General features: G+C 42.2%; 1 protein-coding gene and 1 long non-coding RNA gene across 2 annotated transcripts in view; one reads left to right on the top strand and one right to left on the bottom strand.

Annotated features, from left to right (window-relative positions):
- Window positions 1-6,519, bottom strand: part of CPAP (centrosome assembly and centriole elongation protein) — a 45,125-nt gene extending 38,606 nt beyond the window's left edge. Inside the window, exons 1-3 of the mRNA XM_075849998.1 lie at window positions 6,363-6,519; window positions 3,779-4,237; window positions 1,014-1,137 (exon numbers count right to left, since the gene is read on the bottom strand). Coding sequence (XP_075706113.1) covers window positions 1,014-1,137; window positions 3,779-4,183 — 529 coding nt within the window. The 5' untranslated portion in view covers window positions 4,184-4,237; window positions 6,363-6,519. The remainder of the gene's footprint in view (window positions 1-1,013; window positions 1,138-3,778; window positions 4,238-6,362) is intronic.
- A 74-nt stretch (window positions 6,520-6,593) lies between these two features.
- Window positions 6,594-24,999, top strand: LOC142740533 (uncharacterized). The gene is made up of 3 exons (XR_012880758.1): window positions 6,594-6,730; window positions 15,310-15,376; window positions 24,728-24,999. It is a non-coding gene; the product is annotated as an uncharacterized LOC142740533 (long non-coding RNA).
- The last annotated feature ends 362 nt before the right edge of the window (window positions 25,000-25,361 follow it).

The following is a 25,361-nucleotide window of genomic DNA, read 5'->3' as shown; positions in this document are numbered from 1 at the left end:
TTCATTTATAGCCGGTTTCCAAGCACAATCTGTAGGCCATCAAACATTACAACAGGAATTACAATGCCTACAAAGGGTGATGGGCATTTAATTAGGTTTCCATAGTATGTAGATAGTCATTTGTAGATTTAGAAGAATGCATGAACATTAAAGTAAAACTCCTTGTACAAGCTTTGCATTTTATAAAGAATTTATATAAAAAATTACATAGGCTGTTATATCTAAACTAGCTTAATCCATTACCGACGTTTGATGTAAATGAACGTCATAATTGGTTGGGTGGGGTATGGAGCGAGCTCACAGGCTGACCCCGCTCTACATGCCGCTGGCGTCAGCTATATATTACAGCGAACACTTTGCACAAACAGCCAGATCGGAGATAATTCTGATCCCAGGCGTTTAACCGCTTGGCCCCCAGGTCTGCCATCTTAGTATTCCTATTAAAGAGAACCTTTGATCTGCAATAGGCAGGGCTGCACAAACCCTGGGGCACTTTAAAAATTTTTCCTACCCTCCTCCATTATTTAGATAGATATCAATACTGTTATCTTGTGTGCCCGGTATTTAAATAACCCCCTGAACTGACAATGGAGCGTGTAATTGGCAAAGGAGTGTGTAACATCACTGTGACACTGTCCACTCCGATACGGACAGTGTTACAGCAAGAGCTGGTGAGAGGAGAGCGTGTGCGCGTGCAGCTCGGAGCTGAAGAGTGGGAGCGTGCGCACACAGCTGCGAGCTGCGCATACGATCTCCTCTCTCCAGCTCACCTTTCATTTGACAGTGACAGAGCTTTAAAGGTGTAGAGTAGGCCTTAGGGTGCAGTCACACGCGGCAGATTTAGTTGCAGAAATTTCTGTGACTCAAAATCAGTTTCATGAAACTTGCAGAAATCCAAAACAAAACTTGCCGCGTGTGACTGCACGCTTATAAGAAGAGGCAGCAGATAATGTTCCATGATAACTGAAGTTATTTCATATGGATAACTCAAAAACAAGAAGGTTGATGCAAACCGGAGTATGCTGGCTGTCGCGACACCAAGTTCAGCAGCATTTTCTGCTCCTCCATGAGCTTATGTAACTGTTCCATCTGCTGCTGCTTCAGTTGCTCTTGTTTCTGCTGTTGTATTTCTTTAAGCTACAAAGCAAATATAAATGTCAGACTTGCCAATGCATTGCAGAATACAGACTGCTAAAAAAGCGACAGATCTAGAACATGTGGCACAGCTTACAGAGCAGAGCGTACCACAAAAGTATATTTTTATTTTAGCAACAAGGCTTCAACATAAAATGTGAAAAAATGTAGAGTCTGAAGACTTTCCAAATGCATTGTGTACATTTAGTTTAGCCAAATATCAGTGTTATTTCAGGCGAGCATCGCACGGTCTTGAGTGGCTGAAAGGTGAAGTTCAGATGTGAAGGAATTGTTGTGTATTTTCAATTTCCTCACCAAAATTACTTCAACGCACATGAAAAGGATTTTTCAAAATTCAAGTTACACGTTATTTTGCCTGACAAATACAACGGAATCTGTGGCGGAGACCCCTAATGCAGCCCCTTACCTGTTTGTTGGTTCTTATTCTGAGAATCCTTCTGCCACAATTCCAGTCAAACGGTGCAGACACTAGTGGGATGAGCAGGATAGTGGCAGGAGGATGCCCAAGATAGGGAGGCAAATCCTTCTCTCCTTCCTTTGAAAAATCCACTCTGCGGTTTGTGGTGAAACAACTTGAAATCCATGTACATTTATTAACACACGTATGTGATAGGATTTGTGTCTGGTTTACCACTATGAAGAAGTAAAGTAATAGAAAAACTGAACTTTATTCCAGGCGCAACTTATCTCTCGTGGGAAATGACTCTCATTGGAGATTAATGAAGTTCGTTCTAATACTTCACTTCCTCTGCACTGGTTTCCAGGTTTCCACACAGTTTACAACGGATTACCTGGGTGGTCCAAGCAGCGGGACTGATCCGTCCAGAAAAATATCTGAAAACTAATTTATCTGAAATATTCTCAGTTGAGAACTCCCAAAGACATTTACTTCATATATTTGAATGATATTACATGCTTTTTGTATGAGGTTTAGATCATTTGTATTTTAGGTTTAGTGCTTCTTCCAAGACCATCACACAATAAGGCTGGGTTCACACGAGCATGTTACGTCCGTAAAGGACGGAACGTATTTCGGCCGCAAGTCCCGGACCGAACACACTGCAGGGAGCTGGGCTCCTAGCATCATAGTTCTGTACGACACTAGGAGTCCCTGCCTCTCCGTGGAACATGATTACAGTACGGGACAGTTGTCCTGCTGCGAGGCAGGGACTCCTAGCGTCGTACATAACTATGATGCTAGGAGCCCGGCTCCCTGCAGTGTGTTCGGTCCGGGACTTGCGGCCGAAATACGTTCCGTCCTTTACGGACGTAACATGGTCGCGTGAATCCAGCCTAAGTAGTTTAGTGCCAGGTTAAGACACATTTCTCAAGGCACTTACAGCATCTCATCAAAACACAATCAACATGAAGCACTCGGTCAATAAGTTCTACCATGCCTGGCCTCCTGAACACACACACACGTGCTTCTATTTTACCATGACTACACAATGAACAGTTAGGCTATGTTCACACAGTGCGGATACGCTGCGTAAAAGTACACAATGTATCCGTCCCTGAACCCTCAGTGAATTTCACCCGAAAAACCGCACCAAATTCTGATGCAGTTCTTCAGGCTAAAATCTCTGCTGTGGAAAGCAGTGGTTAAAGAAAAACAACTAGTACTTACCCAGTTCTGTGTTGTCATAGCGACACGTCTCTCTAGTCTCCGTGCAGCCCGGCCTCGTGAGATGACGCTGCAGCCCATGTGATTGGCTGCAACAGTCACATGGGATGAAACGTCATCCCAGGAGGGCCGGCCTGGACCAAGAAAAAAGTCGCAATGTCAACGTCCGGGTGTAAGTATTACCCTATTACCTTTTAAACCAAAAGAAAAAAGTGTTTGTTTTTAACGGATTTGTGATTTTTTTCAGGAGAAACACAGCTTTTCCACCGCAAAAATCACAACACCTGAAATTCGTCTAATTCAATGGTGAAAACCTGCAAAAGAGCAGCGAATCAGGAACATAAATTTGCATGCTGCGCATTCAAAAAAAAAAGTGAATTTATTCATGTTTTTTCGGCTGATTTTTTCGCAGCCAGCAGATGGGATTTGTTCAGATCTTATCCATTTTGCTGCTACGGTGATATGCTGTGGATTTTCCACAATAAAAACTATTGAGGAAAATCTGCAGTGTTCACACATCGTGTGAACATATCCTTAGGGTTTAAATCAAACGTGGCAGATTTAGTTGCAGAAATTTTTGCGACTGAAAATCAGTTGTATTCATCTGAATGGAACCCGCAGAATTCCATGCACCTACTGCAGAAACGACCCCATTCAGATGACTGAAACTGATTTTCAGTCGCAAAAATCTCTACAACAAAATCTGCAACGTGACTGTACGCTTATGGATTATGACTTGCTGAATTAGAGGGGTTGCTCAGGATTAAGAAAAAAAGTCTTTATTTTTCTCTTTACAGAAACAGCGCCACACTTGTCCATGATCTTTATGGAATTGCAGCTCAGCCCCATTCTGATGCAATACCAGCCGCAGCCCATGGACAAGAGTGGCGCTGTTTTTGGAAGAAGAGCAGACTTTTAATTCTAATCCTGGGCAAGACCTTTAAGAAGCTAGCAGTGTTTAAAAACAACAGGATTCACCATAGCCACAGTCTGCTTTACCTGTTCAAGTTTTTTTAATAAAGGATCGTTCAGTTCTTCCCTTAAAACGTCCTCCTCTCTGAACAAGGGTCGGCTGTGTGGTCTACTTTTGCCATCTTCCCAGTCTGGTTCCTTATGTGCGGACATCTGCCCTGTATGGTCCAGCTTATGGTGCGGTGGTTTATGGACGGTATTTTGGTGTTCAAAAGAGTCCTCACTTAACAGGCTACTGCTGCCAGAGCACGGCCTGGGAGCCCGCATTCCTGACAGCGCACTAGGGGGCCTCAGCGCCTGCACATCGCCACTCGCTTCCAGGTTGGGGAAAGCAGAATTCACAATGACACCAGCTCGTGCAATGTTTGACATGTACTGGGCCATAAAATTAGGTTCACTGCTGAAATCTGGAGAGGAAATCATTGCTGGCATAGTCTTCTGGTTATCAGAACTGCGGGGTTAATTCCATATTGATGTGGGGGATCACTGAAATAAAAAACAGGACACATTACAATAGTAGGAGACAAGGTTGCATTTTTTCGCCTTGAGTTTATTTGACTTCGTGTCGTTTTTTGCAACTTGTAGCAAGGGGTTGTTTTATCGGGTATTTTATGCAGCGCGTCAATGTGTGTAGCGGTTTTTTATGGCATTTTTCAGAATAAATCATGTGTTGCAAAGAGGACACTTTGAATCACATGGTTTGGAATGTGAAAAACGCATTGTAGGTAGTAAAACGCACTATTTGGAAAAAAATGCGACAAAAAAAAAAAAAAAAGCCATAAAAAAAAATATTGTTTGTTTCGATTAAAAAGGCGTACAAAAAGTGTATCTATAGGAACCTTATACAGGCAGTGATTTAGGACCCGTATGTCATTATGGATAAAACATCATCACTACAGCAAATTGTCTCCATGATCAGGACGACACGCACAGAGGACAAGTGGGGACCCGGACACCGGAGGCGATAGAATGGTGAGGAATTTTAACAGTGACTACCCAACCTATAGGGGTAACTGGGATTTTAGAAACCACTCATTCAAGCTTTGGGACTTCCATCAGGAAAGACTGGAATCCAATCCCACCCCCAACTCTGTTCCTGAGCAGTATATTCAGAGTCCAAGGCTACATTCAAACCAGCGTGACAAATTTACGCGCGTAAAACACGCTCGTAATTTTGTCCGTGTTCGTCTTTGCATCGGTGTGCTTTGCGTGTGGCGTGTGTTTTTCACGCACTAGCAAGCGATACTTTTTGTTTTCAATGTAATTGATGCGTGAAACACAGACCGCACATGGATTTGCGTCAGTGTGCTGTCCGTGTTTTTCACGCACCCATTGACTTAAATGGGCGACTAGGTGCCTGAAAACGCACCAATGTAGGATATGCAGTGAGTTTCACGCAACGGGCACTCGTTGCGTAAAAACTCGCGCATCTGTGAACGGCCCCATTAAAAACAATGGGTCGCGTGCTGTGCGTTGTTTCAATGCACAGCACACGGACGAGAATCACGCTTGTCTGAATAAGCCCTAAGGCCTCATGCACACGGCCGTAGGCATGTGCACGGCCGTGATTTTCGGGTCGGCCGGCCACGGAGTGACAGCTGCGAGCCGTCTGCAAATTGCGGGCCGCGCACATGGCCGCGGCAATTATTTTCACTGAGCCTAGACTGCAGAACACGGCCGTTATAAGACATGTCCGTTCTTTCTGCGGTCCAGGCTCCTGGGCCATGCACGGACCGTGAAAACCACGGTCGTGTGCATGGCCCCATAGGAATGAACGGGGCCGCAATTCTCCTGTGGATTTTTGGGGGAATTGCGGCCGCAAAAGCACGTTCGTGTGTATGAGGCCTAAGGGTTTATTCATATGGTGCGCTTATGTTGATTATTTTTTTTACCGCAATTACAGCCAAATAGCGTCAGAATGCAACGTTTTTGTGAAATTGCAGCATAACTGCATTTTGACGCAGTGTTGTGATAATTGCAGTATAGAATAAAGGTAACATTGACCACACTGTCTGAATAAACCCTTAGGCTGTGTTCACACAGGTCGAATGCGCTAGGGATTTTCCATGCAGAAAATCTGCAGCATTTGCAGTAGCAGAAAAGTAAATGAGATTTCAACGAACCTGCGGGGAAAAAAAATCTACACAGAACGTGCGTGAATTGACCTGCGGCGCGGATTTGAAATCTGCAGGATGTCAATTTCAGCTGCGGATTCGCTGCGTATTTGCTGCTTCAGGAAACTTAGTTGACAACCCCTTTAAATCCCATCACCCACTGTCCATCCTACTCGTAAAACATTTTCTGACATTTCTAAGTGTCAGACATGTAGATCCAGGTTTTGTAAATTGTCTCATGTACAACTAATTCCTCATATAAGACATTTTATGCATATGTCGCACAGCTGAGACAATTATACATATGTTTTTTTACTGCTGACATGTACACTAATAACCATACGTCCCCAGTGCGGAGGTTAGAACATACAGTCCTACATAGCAACAACATAACAACTTTGCAGCGAAGCAACGAACCAACAAGCTAAAACTTTAGAAATACATATTCAGAGTCCGAAAAGCAGAAAAGTTGCACCGCTTCTCTCCCCCGCTGTTACCTGCACATCCAGCACTGCAGTCACCCAGGTGCCAAAGGACTCAAACAAATATTAAATACCCGGCTACGCTTTACTCCTGCCAAGCCCTCTGCAAACAAAGCTAACCCAGCCGCTGGAGCGCAAAGGCCGACGGGAAAGGTAGTTCCGTTTCCTGGATCTTTCGCCCAACAGAACAGAGTAAGACATATTGGAAGCGACTACGTATCCCAGCAACCCTTTCGCAAAGTACGTTGGTCGCCGCAAAGGCTGTCGGGTGTAGTAAGCGGCGGGAGCTGAGGAAGCTGTGGCGCTCTGAGCTTATCGTGTCAGGGCTGAGGGTAAACACTGTCACCCTGGCATTGTAATACCGGATGGGGACATGTAAACAGGTGCGAGTTGGTGCTAGGAGATGAGTGTAGGGCGGGTTTTTACCTAAAAAACGGTCGTATGGGTGTAGTGCGGTACTGAAGGGGCGTCACGATGTGTACGTGGCCTGGGACATTCACAGTAGACATGAAGCATATTTGGAGCCATAGAGGCCACCTTTACGGAATTATTTTTCTGGACGTGCACCATAGAAAATGTGGACATATGCGACACACTCCATACTGGTTACCCACCGATAATGATGGCATGGGGCCCCCATATACAGCACCAGGCAGAGTGTCCCTTTTATCAGTGTCAAGCAGCTCCCATAAAAAGTGCTAGCTAGAGAGTGCCCTAAAAAAGTTGTGCCAGGCAGAGTGTCCCTCCATATACAGCAGGTCAGCCAATTGCTTCTTGTTCTGGAGGACCCTGCACATCCATGCATTACTGCGAAGACTGCCATGCAGAGAAACACCGGCTATCCTCCAACTTTCATCCACCTTAAGGGCAGCAAATAATGTTCACGGGCCCCAGTTCTACCGATCGGTGGCGGGCCCATCAGTCAGGCACTCACTGATCAAGCAGTTATATAAATGTGTTTAGCTGGAATACTTGGGGTGCTTAGTACATACAGATTTATCCACTTAAAGAGGCTCTGTCACCAGATTTTGCAACCCCTATCTGCTATTGCAGCAGATAGGCGCTGCAATGTAGATTACAGTAACGTTTTTATTTTTTAAAAACGAGCATTTTTGGCCAAGTTATGACCATTTTTATATTTATGCAAATGAGGCTTGCAAAAGTCCAAGTGGGCGTGTTTAAAGTAAAAGTCCAACTGGGCGTGTATTATGTGCGTACATTGGGGCGTTTTTACTTTTACTAGCTGGGCGTTGTGACGAGAAGTATCATCCACTTCTCTCCACAACGCCCAGCTTCTGGCAGTGCAGACACAGCGTGTTCTCGAGAGATCACGCTGTGACGTCACTCACTTCCTGCTCCAGGTCCTGCATCGTGTCAGACGAGCGAGGACACATCGGCACCAGAGGCTACAGTTGATTCTGCAGCAGCATCGGCGTTTGCAGGTAAGTCGATGTAGCTACTTACCTGCAAACGCTGATGCTGCTGCAGAATCAACTGTAGCCTCTGGTGCCGATGTGGCCGACACGATGCAGGACCTGTGAGTGACGTCACAGCGTGATCTCTCGAGAACACGCTGTGTGTCTGCACTGCCAGAAGCTGGGTGTTGTGAAGACAAGTGGATGATACTTCTCGTCAGAACGCCCAGCTAGTAAAACAAGTAAAAACGCCCTGATGTAACGCACACAATACACGCCCAGTTGAACTTTTACTTTAAACACGCCCAGTTGTACTTTAGAAAGCCTCATTTGCATAAATATAAAAATGGTCATAACTTGGCCAAAAATGCTCGTTTTTCAAAAAAAAAAACGTTACTCTTATCTACATTGCAGCGCCGATCTGCTGCAATAGCAGATAGGGGTTGCAAAATCTGGTGACAGAGCCTCTTTAAGGCTAAGTACACACAATCTCTTTTCAGACGTAATGGAGGCGTTTTACGCCTCAAATTACGCCTGAAAAGACTGCTCCAATACGTCGGCAAATATCTGCCCATTGCTTACGATGTTCTATGCAGACGAGCTGTCATTTTACGTGTCGCTTTCAAAATATGGCGCGTAAAATGACGGTTAGTCAAAAGAAGTGCAGGACACTTCTTGGGACGTTTTTGGAGCCGTTTTCTCATAGACTATTGAAAACAGCTCCAAAAACGCGAGTTGCTCAAAAAACATCTGAAAATCAGGAGCTGTTTTCCCTTGAAAACATCTCCGTATTTTCAGACGTATTTTTGTTAATTCTGTGAACATACCCTAAAGGGGTATTCCTATCTTAGACATATATGGCATATCCACAGAATATGCCATAAATGTCTCTCTTGAGATCAGGGGTCCACTGTCCCCGTTAGATTTTAACCCCTTCCCGCTCTTTGACGTACTATTACGTCATGGCAGCTGTATCGTTCGCGCTCCATGACGTAATAGTACGTCTCGGGAGTAACGGCTGTTTCGGCGGTCCTCCCGACACATACAGGAGCTGTGACGCTGCTGTCTTGTTCAGCAGCTGTCACAGCTCCTACAGCGGGGACCGATCGCTGTGTCCCCGCTGATTAACCCCTTAAAAGCCGCGTTCTATAGAGATCGCGGCTTTTTAGGGGTTAAGCTGCCATCGCCGGCCTGCTACGCGATAGCGGCCGGCGATGGTGACTATGGCAACCGGACACCAAACAATGGCGTCCGGCTATGCCATAGACGGAAGCCTAGTGGGTCCTGACAACGTCAGGACCCACTATGCTTGCTGTCAGTGAGTAGCTCACAGCTCTGATACACTGCACTACGCATGTAGTGCAGTGTATTAGAATAGCGATCAGGGCCTCCTGCCCTCATGTCCCCTAGTGGGATAAAGTAAAAAAAAAGATGTGTGAAAATAAAAGATTTATAAGTAATAAAAGTAAAAATCCCCCCTTTTCCCTTATCAGTCCTTTATTATTAATAAAAATATATAAACAAACAAATAAACTATACATAATTGGTATCGCCGCGTCCGTAACGGCCTGAACTACAAAATTATTTCATTATTTATCCCGCACGGTGAACGCCGTAAAATAAAATAATAATAAACCGTACCACAATCACAATTCTTTGGTCACTTCACCTCCCAAAAAATGGAATAGAAAGAGATCAAAAAGTCGCATGTACCTAAAAATGGTACTGATCGAAACTACAGTTCGTTACGCAAAAAATAAGTCCTCGCACGGCTTTATTGATTGAAAAATAAAAACGTTCTGGCTCTTAGAATAAGGAAACACAAAAAGTGAATGATTGTTTACAAAACGTATTTTATTGTGCAAACGCCATAAGACAAAAAAAAACTATAAACATCTGGTATCGCCGTAATCGTATCGCCCCGCAGAATAAAGTGAATATGTCATTTATAGCGCACGGTGAACGCTGTAAAAAAAAAAAGAAAAAAAAAACAATAGTAGAATTGCTGTTTTTTAGTCATCACGCCACCTAAAAATAGAATAAAAACTGATCAAAAAGTCGCATGCACCCCAAGAAAACTACAATGGATTCCTCAAGGGGTCTAGTTTCCAAATTGGGGTCACTTTTGGGGGGTTCCAAATGTTTTGGCACAAGACCTCTTCAAACCGGACATGGTGCCTAATAAAAAAGAGGCCTCAAAATCCACTAGGTGCGCCTTTGCTTCGGAGGCCGGTGCTTCAGTCCATTACCGCACTAGGGCCACATGTGGGATATTTCTAAAAACTGCAGAATCTGGGCAATACGTATTAATTTGCGTTTCTCTGATAAATCCTTTTGTGTTATAAAAAAAAATGGTATAAAGAGGATTTTCTGACAAAAAAAAATATGTAAATTTCACCTCTACTTTGCTCTAAATTTTTGTGAAACACCTAAAGGGTTCATAAACTTTCTAAATGCTGTTGTGAATACTTTGAGGGGTCTAGTTTCTAAAATGGGGTATTTCATAGGGGTTTCTAATATATGGGCCCCTCAAAGCAACTTCAGAACTGAACTGGAACCTAAAAAAATAAATAAATGAGGCAATACTTCGCTTCTTACATTATACTGATAATGAGCCGTGCCCACCCCGAGATGACCCCAGTTTTGACCGTTTGTATAAACGGAGACCCCTATTAGACCGTTCCAGTGCCCGGTTTTCCCAAGCATACACCCCCGAGAAGTGTATTTCTATTGATGAGTCCCTGGTACATTTTAAAGGGAGGGTTCAATTCCGCGAGTACCTGCCGGGTAAGAGGGCAAGGTATGGCGTGAAGATGTATAAGCTGTGAGAGTGCATCAGGGTATACCTACAGGTTTAGGATATATGAAGGAAAGGCCACCCCCAAACCAGACTGCATCCTGGACTACAATAGGTACATGGGAGGGATGGACTTGTAAGATCAAGCCCTGAAGCCCTACAGCGCCATGCGGAAATCGAGGGTGTGGTATAAGAAGCTGGCCGTGCACATCATACAGATGGCTTTGTACAATGCGTACGTGCTACGTCGATGTGCAGGCCAGACGGGAACTTTCCTGGAATTTCAAGAGGTGATTATCAAGAACCTAATCTTTAGGGACCAAGAAGGGGGGGCACCCAGTACTTCTGGAAGCGAGGCCACACGCATCGTACCAGGGCAACACTTTCCAGGAGAAGTTCCCCAAACTGGCAAGAAGGGAAAAAGTCAAAAGAGGTACAAAGTCTGCTATAAGAGGGCGATAATGGATGACACAATATATCAATGTGACACGTGTCCCGAATAACCAGAGCTCTGTATGAAAGAGTGTTTTAAAATTTATCATACATCCCTTGGTTTATAATTTACCCCAATTTTACTTACCCTGATGCCCTCCGCACAGCTTATCCCCCCTCGTCTTTCCCCTCTGAGCCCTGCTGTGTGTCCAGGCAGCTGATAACAGCCACATGTAGGGTATTGCCATACCCGGGAGAACCCACATTACAGTTTATGGGGTGTAGGTCTCCGGTCAAAATGCTCACTACACCTCTAGATGAATGCCTTAAGGGTGTAGTTTTTAAAACGGGGTCACTTCTTGCGGGTTTCAACTGTACTGGTACCTCAGGGGCTTCTGCATACATGACTTCGCACTAGAAAATCCCCAGTAGGCCAAATGGTGGTCCTTTCCTTCTGAGCCCTCCCATGGGCCCAAACGGCAGTTTATCACCACAAATGGGGTATTGCCACACTAAGGACAAATTGGGCAACAAAATGGGGTATTTTGTTCCCTGTGAAAATAAGAAATTTTGATCACAAATGAAATTTTATTGGAAAAAATGAATTTTTTTTCATTTCACATCCCAATTCAAATACGTGCTGTGAAAAAACTGTGCGGTCAAAATGGTAACAACAACCCTAAATGAATTCCTTGAGGGGTGTAGTTTCCAAAATGGGGTCACTATTGGGGGATTCCTACTGTTTTGGCACCTCAACACCTCTTCAAACCTGGCATGCTGCCTAAAATATATTCTAATAAAAAAAGAGGACTCAAAATGCACTAGGTGCTTCTTTGCTTCTAGGGCTTGTGTTTTAGTCCACGAGCGCAGTAGGGCCACATGTGGGACATTTCTAAAAACTGCAGAATCTGGACAATACATATTTAGTAGTGTTTCTCTGGTAAAACCTTCTGTGTTACAGAAAAAAAAATGAATACAATTGAAATTCTGCAAGAAAAATGAAATTTGCAAATTTCACCTCCAATTTGCTTTAATTCCTGTGAAATGCCTGAAGGGTTAAAAACTTTCTAAATGCTGTTTTGAATACTTTGAGGGGTCTAGTTTTTAAAATGGGGTGTTTTATCAGGGTTTCTAATACATAGGCCCCACAAAGCCACTTCAGAACTCAAGAGGTACCTTAAAAAAAAGGCTTTTGAAATTTTCTTAAAAATATGAGAAATTGCGGTTTATGTTCTAAGCCTTGTAACGTCCAAGAAAAATAAAAGAATGTTCAAAAAACGATGCCAATCTAAAGTAGACATATGGGAAATGTGAACTAGTAACTATTTTGGGTGGTATAACCGTCTGTTTTACAAGCAGATGCATTTAAATTCTGAAAAATGCAATTTTTTCAAACTTTTCTCTAAATTTTGCAATTTTTCACCAATAAACACTGAATATATCGACCAAATTTTACCACGAACATGAAGCCCAATGTGTCACGAGAAAACAATCTCAGAATCGCTTGGGTAGGTTTAAGCATTCCGATGTTATTACCACATAAAGTGAAATATGTCAGATTTGAAAAATGGGCTCTGAGCCTTAAGGCCAAAACTAGGCTGCGTCCTTAAGGGGTTAAGGTTAGGGAAACGCTGTGTTATATATACTGTGTCTGGATCTTCCATTCACTTCTATTGGAGTTAGGGAACCCGCATATCTCAACAAACTCTGCTGTTTCCGTAATCCCAGCTACCTTGCCATTGAGTCTCTGCCTGGATACCACGGTCGACAGTCGAGGTTGGGGGGCCACCGATTTCGAGATAGGTGCGGGTCCCAGAGCTGGGACGCACATCTATCAGACATTTATGGCATATCCTATGGATATGTCATAAATGCCTGTGACCGGAATACCCCTTTCAGACCAGGCCAATTTCATTTGAGTCTTTTTCATTCCCGCCTTCCAAGAGCCAGAATGATTTGTACATAAACAGTGAATCTGCCTCTTAAAAAAAATGACTGTACCCATCAGTTTGTCCACCGCTTGGGTTGCTTTGCAGTTCAAGCGTTTCTGGTTCTGCAGGTAACTTTTTCTGTCAACCTCTAGTTACCCGCTATCGGATCCCTGTGCTCCAGTTGGATAAACCACTGCTTCTGTCAGTGAATGTAAAATTTTGTACAGACCGTATGATTGTTTTATTGGCTCGATTCCTCGGAGTAGAGTACGCTCATTGTCTATTATCGAAACTGTAGCTACACTATATGGACAAACATATTGGGACACACCTCTTAATCATGGAATTCAGGTGTTTTAGTCCATCCCATTGCCACAGGTCTACAAAATGAAGCACCTAGCCATGCAGTCTGCCTTAAACATTTGCGAAAGAATAGGTTGTTCCAAAGAGCTCACTGAATTTGACCATTGTACTGTAATAGGACGCCACCGTTGCAACAAGTTAGTGACATTTTTTCCCTCCTAGATATTTCGCGCTCAACTGCGAGTGGTATTATTGTAAAGTGGAAGCGTTTAGGAACCACAGTAACTAAACCACGGAATGGCAGACCACATAAAGTTACAAAACTGGGTCGCCGAGTACTAAGGCACATAGTGCATATTGCCAACACTTCTGACAATAACTGCAGGGTTCCAAACCTCTGGCATTAACAACAGCACAAAAACTGTGTGCCGTGTCCTTCATGGCATGGGTTTGCATGACTGAGCTGCTGCATGCAAGCCTTACATCACCAAGCGCGGATGAAGTGGTGTAAAGTACGCCGCCACTGGACTCTGGAGTAGTGGAAATGTGTTCTGTGCAGTGACAAATCATGCTTCTCGATCTATCTGGGAGTCTGATGGACGAGGCTGGGCTTGGAAAATGCCAGGATAACGTTACCTCTCTTGGCATTTTGCCAACTGTAAAGTTTGATGGAGGGATAATGCTATGGGGTTATTTTTCAGGGGTTAGCCTGACCAGTGATGGGAAATCTTAATGCTTCAGCATACCAAGACATTTTGGATACTTGTATGCTTCTAACTTTGCAAAAACAGTTTAAGGAAGGCCCTTTTATGTTTCAGCATAACTGTGGCCCAGTGAACAAAGAAAGGTCCATAAAGGCATGGTTAGGTGAGTTTGGTGTGGAAGAACTTGACTAGCCTGCAGAGAGCCCTGACGTCAACCCCATCAAATGCCTTTGGAATGAATTAAAACGGAGATTGCGAGCCAGGTCCCCCAAAATCATTATATAACCAAATTGTATACGAGCAGCAGTAGTATGAACTCCAAAACAAAAAAGACACTGTAAATATATATCTTGTTATGTGTCAATAACAGTCAAAGTGACAGAGGTAATCATAACTGTAGAGTAAGGAGAACATACGTATAACCCCAATATAACCTGGTACTCTGACCATAAATATACTGAGAAACCTATAGAGAAAAAGGTCAAGTACACTCAAAGTAATGTGTAGTAGAAAAAACTTCTTTATTAACAGATAGAAAGACAAACGATTAAAAATGAGTCATACAATGTAAAGAAGGCGTCAGCCCATACGGAATACATGAGATGGTAATGAAAACAAAAATTGATAGTAGGTAACGGGAACCCAGGGTTAAATGTTGATCGCAGTGGCAAGCTCCATATATATGGTGTATGTATAAGGAATATATATGAATAATTACATAGTACTAGCATATATAAATGATGTGATTCAAATGTAGGAAACACCATTAACCGATATTAAAGATTGTACCTAAAGCATAAAGTTTTAGTAACACATAGCAATATAGCTAAGGCTGATATAAGGAAAGTACAGCCTAGATAATACCAACAGAGCAGCCACATACATTTAGTGCATAAGTGATGGCACCTACCCGGATTCATGTAGCCGCATGGGGGAGACGCCAGTCCCGACGCGCATTTCGGCAGATGCATTCGTCCGGGGGTGGCGTCTTCCCAGCGGGGCCCTCCCTTATATACATGCATAATTAAAGAAGATTGGTGTCAGTGTGGGTGATGTGGGAGGTTTTGCTGGCGACAGGCTGGGGGTAGCAAGATGGCTACTGCCCCACTTCCGGTGTCCGCGTCATCGAGGCGGACGTGCGTAGACGCTGTCTGACAGCGCCGCCCACGTCCAGCCAGGATTGGAGACGCAGCCGAGAGTGAGTGAGCCACTCCCCCACCCCTAGCCAGCGCACACCTCTCTCACCCTATACCAACGAACGAGAGAATGCAGACTTAGAGACAGATATCAGTATCAGTGGTAGATGTATGTAAATACAAATCAGGGACTACGGAGGCAATGTATCTTGTTATGGTAATACAAATGTAATATATATTGAAGGAAAGAGAAAAAAAGAAGAGAAGAAGGGAAAGGAGAAAAAGGAAAACGAAAAAAGAAATGAGAAAACGTAAGTGAATGTGACAAGAAGACGGTCCATGAGAACACTAAAACGATACACTAAGTTGTGTAAGAAAGGGACCGAAATGACAAAAAATTAAATGAATAAATAATTAAATAATGTGTAAAGGAGATTGTAAGGTATATGTGAATGAATAAAGAAGCATAAAAGTATGTTATATGTGTATATGTCAAAATATAATCAATATACAATTGCACAATACAGAAATATATATATAATGTATGCAACGATCTTTAACCCCTTCCCGCACCTGGACGTAACTGTACGTCCAGGTGAGCAGTAACTTTGCGCACCTTGGCGTACAGTTACGTCCGCGCTTTAACAGTTAACCGCCGCGCGGCGCTACACCGCAGCGGCGGTTAACTGTGCAGGGTGTCAGCCCTGCTCTCCCCGTTGCCGATCAGCGGCCTGTCGCCGCTGAAATCGGCAATTAACCCCTTCGATGCGGTGGTCGATTGCGATCACCACATCGAAGAGGTTTACAGCGGATCGGCAGCCCCCCGCATGTATTTGCGGGGGCTGGCGATCCTTATCATGGCAACCAGAGGCCAGACAATGACCTCCGGGTTGCCATGTACGGAAGCCTCGGAGGATCAGCCCCCGGCCGTTCCTCCTCTGCTTCCTGTCAGTGTGACAGTTACGTCACAATGACAGTTAGAACACATTACACTACGTGTGTAGTGTAATGTACTCTAGCAGCGATCAGAGCTGCCAGTCTAAGTGTCCCCTAGTGGGACAAGTACAAAAAGTTAAAAAAAAGATAATAAAAATGTTTTTAAAAAGTGTAAAAATAAAAGTTATAAGTTATATAAACAAAGAATGCTTTTTTTCCTATAATAAGTCTTTTATTATAGGAAAAAAATTAACACGTTAAAAAAAGTACACATATTTGGTATCGCCGCGTTCGTAACGACCCCAACTATAAAACTGTAATATTATTTTTCCCGCACGGTGAACACCGCAAAAAAAATAAACAAAAAACAGTGCCCGAATCACAATTTTTTGGTTACCAACCCTCCCAAAATATACAATAAAAAGTGATCAAAAAGTCGCACGTACGCCAAAATGGTACCAATACAAACTACATCCCGTCCCGCAAAAAACAAGCCCTTACATCGCTTTTTTGACTGAAAAATAAAAACGTTATGGCTCTCAGAATAGGGTGACACAAAAATGTATTTATTTTATAAATAAGTGATTTTATTGCACAAACGCTGCAAAACATAACAAAATTATATACATCTGGTATCGCTGTAATCGTATCGACCCGCAGAATAAAGTATAATGGTCATTTATAGCCCAGGGTGAAGGCCATAAAAAAACGAATAAAAATCATTGTCAGAATTGATGGTTTTTGGTCACCTTGCTTGCCAAAAAATGGAATAAAACGTGATCAAAAAAATTTCTGGTACCCCAAAATGGTACCAATGAAAACTACAGATTGTCCCGCAAAGAATAAACCCTCACACGGCTCCGGTGGAGAAAAAATAAAACCGTTCTGGCTCTCAGAATATGGCGATGCAAAATGTGCGGAGTGTTCCAAAAGCAGATAAGATTGGGCGCCATTTACCAGTGCGACACCGGTCACATATCTGCGGATTATTATTTATTTACTGCATTATTATACCCTGATGTACCCCGCACAGATAACATATACCCTGATGTACTCCGCACAGATAACATGTACCCTGATGTACCCCGCACAGATTACATATGCCCCCACATTACAAACTGAAACACCAGTAAAACCCCAAACAGAACAACTACCAAGCTACATCTGTGCCCCAAAAGCCAAATGACGCTCCCTCCCTTCTGAGCCCTGCAGCCTGCCCAAACACCAGTTTACGTCCACAGATATGGCATCGCCATACCCGGGAGAACCCGGTTAATATTTTATGAGGTATTTGTCTTCAGTGGCACAAACTGGGCATAACATATAGTGCACTAAAGTGGAAAATTGTAATTTTCACTCCGCACCATGCGCTGCGCATTAACCCCTTCGCGCACCACAACATAGCATGTCTTAGTGTGGGGGGTGATGTATCGAGCGTCTCACGTGAAAAATAAAGAATTTAAAACGGCAAAATCGCTGTTTTTTTGGTCACCTTCGCTCTAGCTAAAAATGTAATAAAAAGTGCTCAAACAGTTGTATGTACCAAAAAATGGTACCAATAAAAACGACCGCTCGTCCCTCAATAAATAAGCCCTCATACCGCTCTATTGACTGAAAAATAAAAAAGTTGTGGCTCTTGGAACGCGGGGAGGGAAAAACTAAAAAGGAAAAGAAAAAAATGGATCAGTCCAGAAAGGGTTAATTACTTTCTAATGAAAAACCATTTATGACCACACGTGGGGTATAGCCGTACTCGGGAGAAATTGCTTTACAAATGTTGGGGTGCTTTTACCCCCTTTATCCTTTGTAAAATTGAAAAAAATGCAACATTTTAGTGGAAGAAATGTTGATATTCATTTTCATGGCCCAATTCTAATAAATCCTGCAAAAGACTTGTGGGGTCTAAATGCCCACTATATCCCTAGATAGATTCTTTAAGTGGTGTAATTTCCACTTTTGGTGGGTTTCCCCTGTTTTGGCCTCTCAGGGGCTTTGCAAATGCGACATGGCACCCAAAAACCATTTCAGCTAAATTTGAGCTCCCAAAGCCAAATAGCGCTCCTTGCCTTCTAAGCCCCGCTGTGGGTCCAAACAGCACTTTATTACCACATATGGCGTATTTACGTAATCGGGAGAAATGGTTTTACAAATGTTTGGGTGCTTTTTCGCCTTTATTCCTTGTAAAAATTAAAAATGGCTACCTTTTTTCAGAAAAAAAGTCGATTTTTACCTTTACAGAATAATTCCAATGAATTCAGCAAAACAACCGTGTGGTCAAAATGCTAACTTTACCCCTAGAAAAATTCCTTGATGAGTGTAGTTTCCAAAATGGGGTCACTTTCCGGGGGATTCCACTATTTTGTTCCCTCCAGTGCAATTCAAACGCGACATGGCACTGAAAACTATACCAGCAAAATCAGAATTTCAAAATCCAAATGGTGCTCCTTCCCTTCTGAGTCCTGCTGTGGGTCCAAACAGCAGTTTATTACCACATATGGGGTATTGCTATAATCAGGAGAAATTGCTTTACATATGTTGGGGTGTTTTTTCTCTTTTATTCCTTGAAAAAATTAAACATTTCTACGTTTTTTCAGAAAAAAAGTAGATTTTCATCTTCACAAAGTAATTCAAATAAATTTAGCAAAAAAACTGTGGGTTCAAAATGCTAATTATACCCCTAGATAAATTCCCTGAGGGGTGTAGTTTCCAAAATGAGGTCACTTTTGGGGGCCTTTATTGTTTTGGCACCACAAGACCCCTTCAAACCTGACATGGTACCTAAAATATATGCTAAAAAAAAGGAGGCCCCAAAATCCACTAGGTGCTCCTTTATTTCTGAGGCCGGTGTTTCAGTCCATGACCGCACTAGGGCCACATGTGGGGTATTTCTAAAAACTGCAGAATCTGGGCAATAAATAATAAGTTACATTTCTTGGGTAAAACCTCCTGTGGTATAGAAAAAAATGTATTACAAATGAATTTTGTAAAAAAAAAATGAAATTTGTAACTTTCACCTCTACTTTGCTTTAATTCCTGTGAAACGCCTAAAGGGTTAATACACTTTCTGAATGCTGTTTTGAATACTTTGAGGGGTGCAGTTTTCAAAATGGGGTGATTTATGGGGACTTTCTAATATATAAGGCCCTCAAAGCCACTTCAGAACTGAATTGGTCCTTGTAAAAATCGCCTTTTGAAATTTTCTTGAAAATATGAGAAATCGCTGCTAAAGTTCTAAGTCTTGTAACGTCCTAGAAAAATAAAAGAATGTTCAAAAAACGATGCAAACATAAAGTAGACATATGGGTGATGTTAACTAGTAACTATTTTGTGTGGTATTACTATCTGTTTTACAAGCAGATACATTTAAATTGAGAAAAATGCTAATTTTTGCAAATTTTCTCCAAATCTTGGTGTTTTTTACAAATAAATATTGAATTTATCAACCAAATTTTTTCACTAACATAAAGTACAATATGTCACGAGAAAACAATCTCAGAATCGCTTGGATAGGTAAAAGCATTCCGGAGTTATTACCACATAAAGTGACACATGTCAGATTTGAAAAAATTGGCTGTGTCCTGAAGGCCAAAACAGGCTCAGTCCTGAAGGGGTTAAAATAAGTACATGATCAATGATGTTTATAGTTACAAATACATCAATAATAAAAATATATCTATACACAAAAAAACATACAAAAATAAATAAATAAGATAGTAAAAACCAGAAAGAAGTTTATATATAAAAGTGCATGGTAAATAATGTCTATACTTATAAATACATCAATAAAAAAAAATAATAAATAAATATAATATATATATACAAAAATATATTATACAGAATAAACCAGTGCATAAGTATCTATATATCCATATATTAAAAATCTGTATATATAATATAGCATAAACCTGTGCATAAATATCTACATATACATATATTAAAAGTCAGTATATACAATAAAGGTCAACAATAATATATATAGAATAATTGAATACACAATCAATAATAGTTAACCGTACATTATAAATAGGATAACAGTATATATATATATATATATATATATATATATATATATATATATATATAAAATATACAGACTGTACACATATGTATATATATATATCTACAGTACATGTTGTGACCAATAAAAGAACGCGCATATATAGTGACACACCCCCCGTGGAAAAAAACAAACAAAAACCCATATATAGACAAGAAAAGTAAAATGACACATGCCCATTGGGCAATGGGATACATATATATTATATTCATAATCTCCCAAGTTCATAGCCTCCAAAATCTGTATGACTTATTTTTAATCGTTTGTCTTTCTATCTGTTAATAAAGAAGTTTTTTCTACTACACATTACTTTGAGTGTACTTGACCTTTTCCCCCAAAATCATTGTCTGACCTCACAAATGTTCTTCCGCAAGGATGGGCAAAAAAAATCCCACAGACGCTCTAAATCTTGTATTAACCCTTTCACGCCGCAGCCCTTTTTCAGATTTTCATTTTCGTTTTTCCCTCCCCACCTTCCAAAGGCCATAACGCCTTTATTTTTCCGTCGATATAGTACTATGAGGGCTTGATTTTTGCGGGACAAGTTGTAGTTTTTCGTAGCACCATTTATTTTGCCGTATAAATGTACTAGGAAATGGGAAAAAAATTATTTGTGGGGTAGAAAATGAAAAAAACAGCGATTCTGCCATGGTTTTTTGCACGCCATTTTTACGGAATTCACTGTACAATTAAAACAACATGTTAATTTTATTCTGTGGGTCAATACGATTACGGCAATACCAAATATGTGTAGTTTTTTCTATATTTTACTACTTTTACAAGTAAAAACCTAAGTGTAAAAAAGAAAATTTATTTTGTTTTTCGCCAAATTCCGAGAGCCGTAACTTCTTTATTTTTCCCTCGATTAAGTTGTATAAGGGCTTTTTTTTTTGCGGGATAAGCTGTAGTTTTTAATAATACCATTTTGGTGTAAATGTGACGGTTTGATCACTTTTTATTTCATTTTTTGTGGGAGATGAGGTGACCAAAAAATAGAGATTCTGGCATTTACAATTTTTTTTTTTTTTTACGGCGTTCACCGTGCGGGTTAAATAATGATATATTGTGATAGTTCAGACTTTTACGGACGCGGCGATACCAATTATGTTTACGTATTTAATTTTTTACTATGCTCTAGATGGGAAAAGGGGGGTTTTTTGAACTTTTAATTAAAATTTTTCTTTTACACAACAAAAAAACCTTTATTTAACTCATTTTTACAATTTCAATTAGTCCCCCTAGGGGACTTCAACCAGCGATCGTTAGATCGCTTGCACGATATACTGAAATACTAATGTATTGCAGCATAACCTGATTCTGACAGTCTCCTATGAAGCCCTGCCGGAGGCAGAGCTTCATAGGAGTACCAAGATGGCGGACCTGGGGGACTTCGTCAGACCCCCAGGCAGCCGTGTGAACCAACGGCTCCCCCCGATCTCGCCGCGGGGGGGCCGTTGAGACGTTACAGTGGGTCGCCCCCCTGTTTTTAGTCATTTAAATGCCGCAATCTCTATTGAACGCGCCATTTAACGGGTTAAACAAGCGGGATCGCGCTAAAACGCGATCCCGCTCGTAACCCGGAAGTGTCGGCTGTAACACACAACCGACACACTCGCTCTATGGAGCGGACTCAGCCCGTGAGCCCGCTCCATATTCCCCCACCTGGCGTGCACCGTATATATACGGCGGATGTTGGGAAGGGGTTAAGCTTTTCCAAAAGAGTGGAAGGTGTTTTAGCTGTAAGGGGGGACCAACTCTATATTAACCCCTCAACGACAAATGACAGATATATCCGTCGCAAGCAGGAGCTTGTTTCCACATCGTGACATATATCCGTCACTCTGATTTCGTGGGTACTGCACCCACTGTACCCACGAAATCAGCGGAAGGAGCATGGCCGTCATACACAGCCAGGCTCCTTCCGACAATGCCGAGGGAATAATAAAAAAAGTTATGACTCTTGGAATGTGATGGTGAAAAAACAAAAAATTATCCCACTTCATTAAAGGGGTTATCCGGGGACCAAAAATTGCATTGCAATAATATATTTATGGGAAAAGAAGTAACTTACTAATGTACTTTAATTTCAAATTCTGTACTAAATGGTGCAGTTCAAACCTTGTGAATTGTTCCCGGAAGTCCTGGAGCTTTTCTAATGATGACGCTCTGACATGGCCCCACGTGACTGAGGGCTTGCTTCATGTGCTGTTCGTGAACATGACCATAAGGGGCTGTCGCATTGCTGATTGCTTGAGTCCCGAGCAGAGCATCAGCTAGCGCTTTACTCGGGACTCCAGCACTGCTCCCGACATCCATATTTGGTCAATTCAGGGGTTTCCTATCGCTGGAGTTCCCAAGCAGAGCATCAGCTGATGCTCTGCCTGGGGTCTACAGCACTTCTGCCAACGTCACAGTCCATATATGGACAATGACGTCGACAGCAGTACTGGAGTCCCCGAGCAGAGCATCAGCTGATGCTCTGCTCGGGAACTCCAGCGATAGGAAACCCCTGAATTGACCAAATGTGGACAGTGACGTCGGGAGCAGTACTGGAGTCCCCGAGCAGAGCATCAGCTGGTGCTCTGCTTGAGAACTCCAGCGATGGGAAACCCCTGAGGTCACTGACCAAATATGGGCAGGGCTGGAGTCCCCAGGCAGAGCATCAGCTGATTCAGGAACTCCAGTACTGCTTGTTAGTAGAGGAAGGATCAGTATCTAAAACTTAGCTTTTAATAAAACCCATATAAAATGGAATATCAATATAGTATTGTTTTATACTGTTGTATTATTGGACATACACATCAATATCTATTCACAGTGATGAATACAGGGTTATAGTTCCTTGAATGTACAGCAGTGTAGGCTTGGATCATATGAGCTTGCACAATGGCATTTTGTCTGTCCTTAAGCCTCACTCTCAACCCTCACTTTTGACAACACACCGGGCACTCGTTCTGAAAAGAACGACCCTGTTGTCTCTGGAACCTATCCCTAATATTGTGATCGTTTCCCTAACTGAAGCTCTAGCTCCTACACGTTTCCCCAGTTACATACTGGTTTGTCAGGGAGGTGCTGAGCATAGCAGTGTAGCAGATCATATGGCAGTGGCAGACAGTGCTTCTAAACACACTCCTTTTATATGTCAGGTAACTCCGCCTCTTCCGGGGTTTCGGTCGTCGGACATCCAATCAGTGGCGAGCACTGATACGTCATCAGTCTCACATTGACATCGCCTCCTCACTCCCTCCCCAGTGGGCCAGATTATCGGTGTCTATATAGGGATTTCTTCAGCTATATCCCTATTGGCTAAATGCTTCCTTATTTCATAGTGTGCGTACACATTAATCATTGTTCTCATTAGGGCATATTCGAAGAGCTCCATTCTTTCAGCCATACATTGCTGTAATGTCCTATATTGCCAAAATAGGACACTAGATCCATTATTCAAACATGGTTTTCAAATTATTATTGTTTTTGCATATTTTGGGTGAACAACTCCAAATAGTAAATATAGGGATGGTAAGATACATATTCCACTATGGGAGTATGATTGCACCATCAAAAAGACATATATAGCTCCAGCCTCACACATATCCCTCTCTTGAGTCATCGTGAATCATTACAATAATGGTTGTATTTATGGGCATGGTTTGCGTATCAGAGGAATACTCAAATAGAGAATTTATCAATATACCAGCTACGAAACAGAAAATAACATACGTTTTAGATACTAATCCTTCCTGTACTAACAAGTTTTAAATTTGGAAGGTCTAACGGGAACCAGCTTGTCGGTCATTAACTGGGAAATATCGACTCCAGCACTTGTTCCCACGTCACTGTCCATATATGGACAGTGACGTGGGCACAAGTGCTGGAGTCCCCAGGCAGAGCATCAGCTGACTCTCTGCTCGGGAACTTCAGTACTGCTGCCGACGTCACTGTCCATGTATGGACAGTGACGTGGGCAGAACTGCTGGAGTCCCCAGGCAAAGCATCAGCGGATTCTCTACTCGGGGACTCCAGTACTGCTGCCGACGTCATTGTCCATATATGGACAGTGACATTGGCAGCAGTGCTGGAATCCCCAGGCAGAGCATCAGCTGATATTCTGCTAGGCAACCCCTGAATTGACAAAATATGGACGTCGGGAGCAGTGCATGAGTCCCGAGCAAAGCGCTAGATGATGCTCTGCTCGGGACTCAAGCAATAGGTAATGTGACAGCCCCTTGTGGTCATGTTCACGAACAGCACATGAAGCAAGCCCATGTGGGGCCGTGTCAGCGTCATCATTATTAGAAAAGCGCTAAGACTTCCAGGAACAATTCACAAGGTTTGAACTGCACCATTTAGTACAGAATTTTAAATTAAAGTACATTAGTAAGTTACTTAGTTTCACATAAATATATTATTGCAATGCAGTGTTTGGGAATTACGTAAAATAACAAGTAGCCTTTGCTGTTAAGTTCCGAGCTCTATGACCATTTTCCAAGATTTTCACCAAGCTAGAATTACGGGGTGCTTACAATTTGGTTCATATCTGTGAAGGGAATGAGTGGAAAACCGTGTTTTAGACTTCGAGAAGAGAGTCTCCCTGAAGAGACTCTCTTCTGAGATATACTTTACAGCTGTCTTTTGGCTTATTTTGATAACATTCTTGTTTTCTCTCCAGATCTCTATACCTATTGCAAAAGTACGTCTGGTCCCGCAACGTCTTAAGAGAGATTCATCTGTATGTTAAGCTTGAAAAATGTTGATTTGAGTATTCCAGTCTGCCGTTCCTTGGATATATTATCTCTGATCAATGATTACAAATGAATTAAGCAAAATTGTCAGAAGTACTTACAGTAAATGTCGTCGTCCACAAGGACTCAAAGCTGTAACGCTGAAATGTCTTCTTGGATTTGCAAACTATCGACAGTTTATTCCTCATTTCCCTTCTCTGGTGGCACCCATCTCTGCTCTCATCAAAAAGAGGGTCAATGCAAAAATTTGGACTCTTGAAGCTGAGTGTGCTTTCTATAGACCGGACCCTAGTGAGGGCCAGTTCACATCAGCGATGGCTTCCGTTCATCTGTACCGTTTAACCTTTCTGTCAGAGGAACAGATGAACGCAAAGCCCAACGGAAACTATCGCTTCTGTTTGCATTACCATTGATTTCAATGTTATTTTTTTTTCTTTCAGTTAGTGTCAGTTTGCCTCCGTTCCATTTTTTTTCACCTAAAGAATAGCAGAGTCGGCTACGCTATTGTTTCCGTGAAAAAAAAATGGAAACCTTGTGGAATGGAGGCAAACTGACACCATC

This window comes from Rhinoderma darwinii, chromosome 2, assembly GCF_050947455.1.
Source record: "Rhinoderma darwinii isolate aRhiDar2 chromosome 2, aRhiDar2.hap1, whole genome shotgun sequence".
NCBI classification, from domain to species: Eukaryota; Metazoa; Chordata; class Amphibia; order Anura; family Rhinodermatidae; genus Rhinoderma; species Rhinoderma darwinii.
The sequence above is the reverse complement of the archived record's forward strand: the minus strand, read 5'-3'. Positions and strand labels throughout refer to the sequence as shown.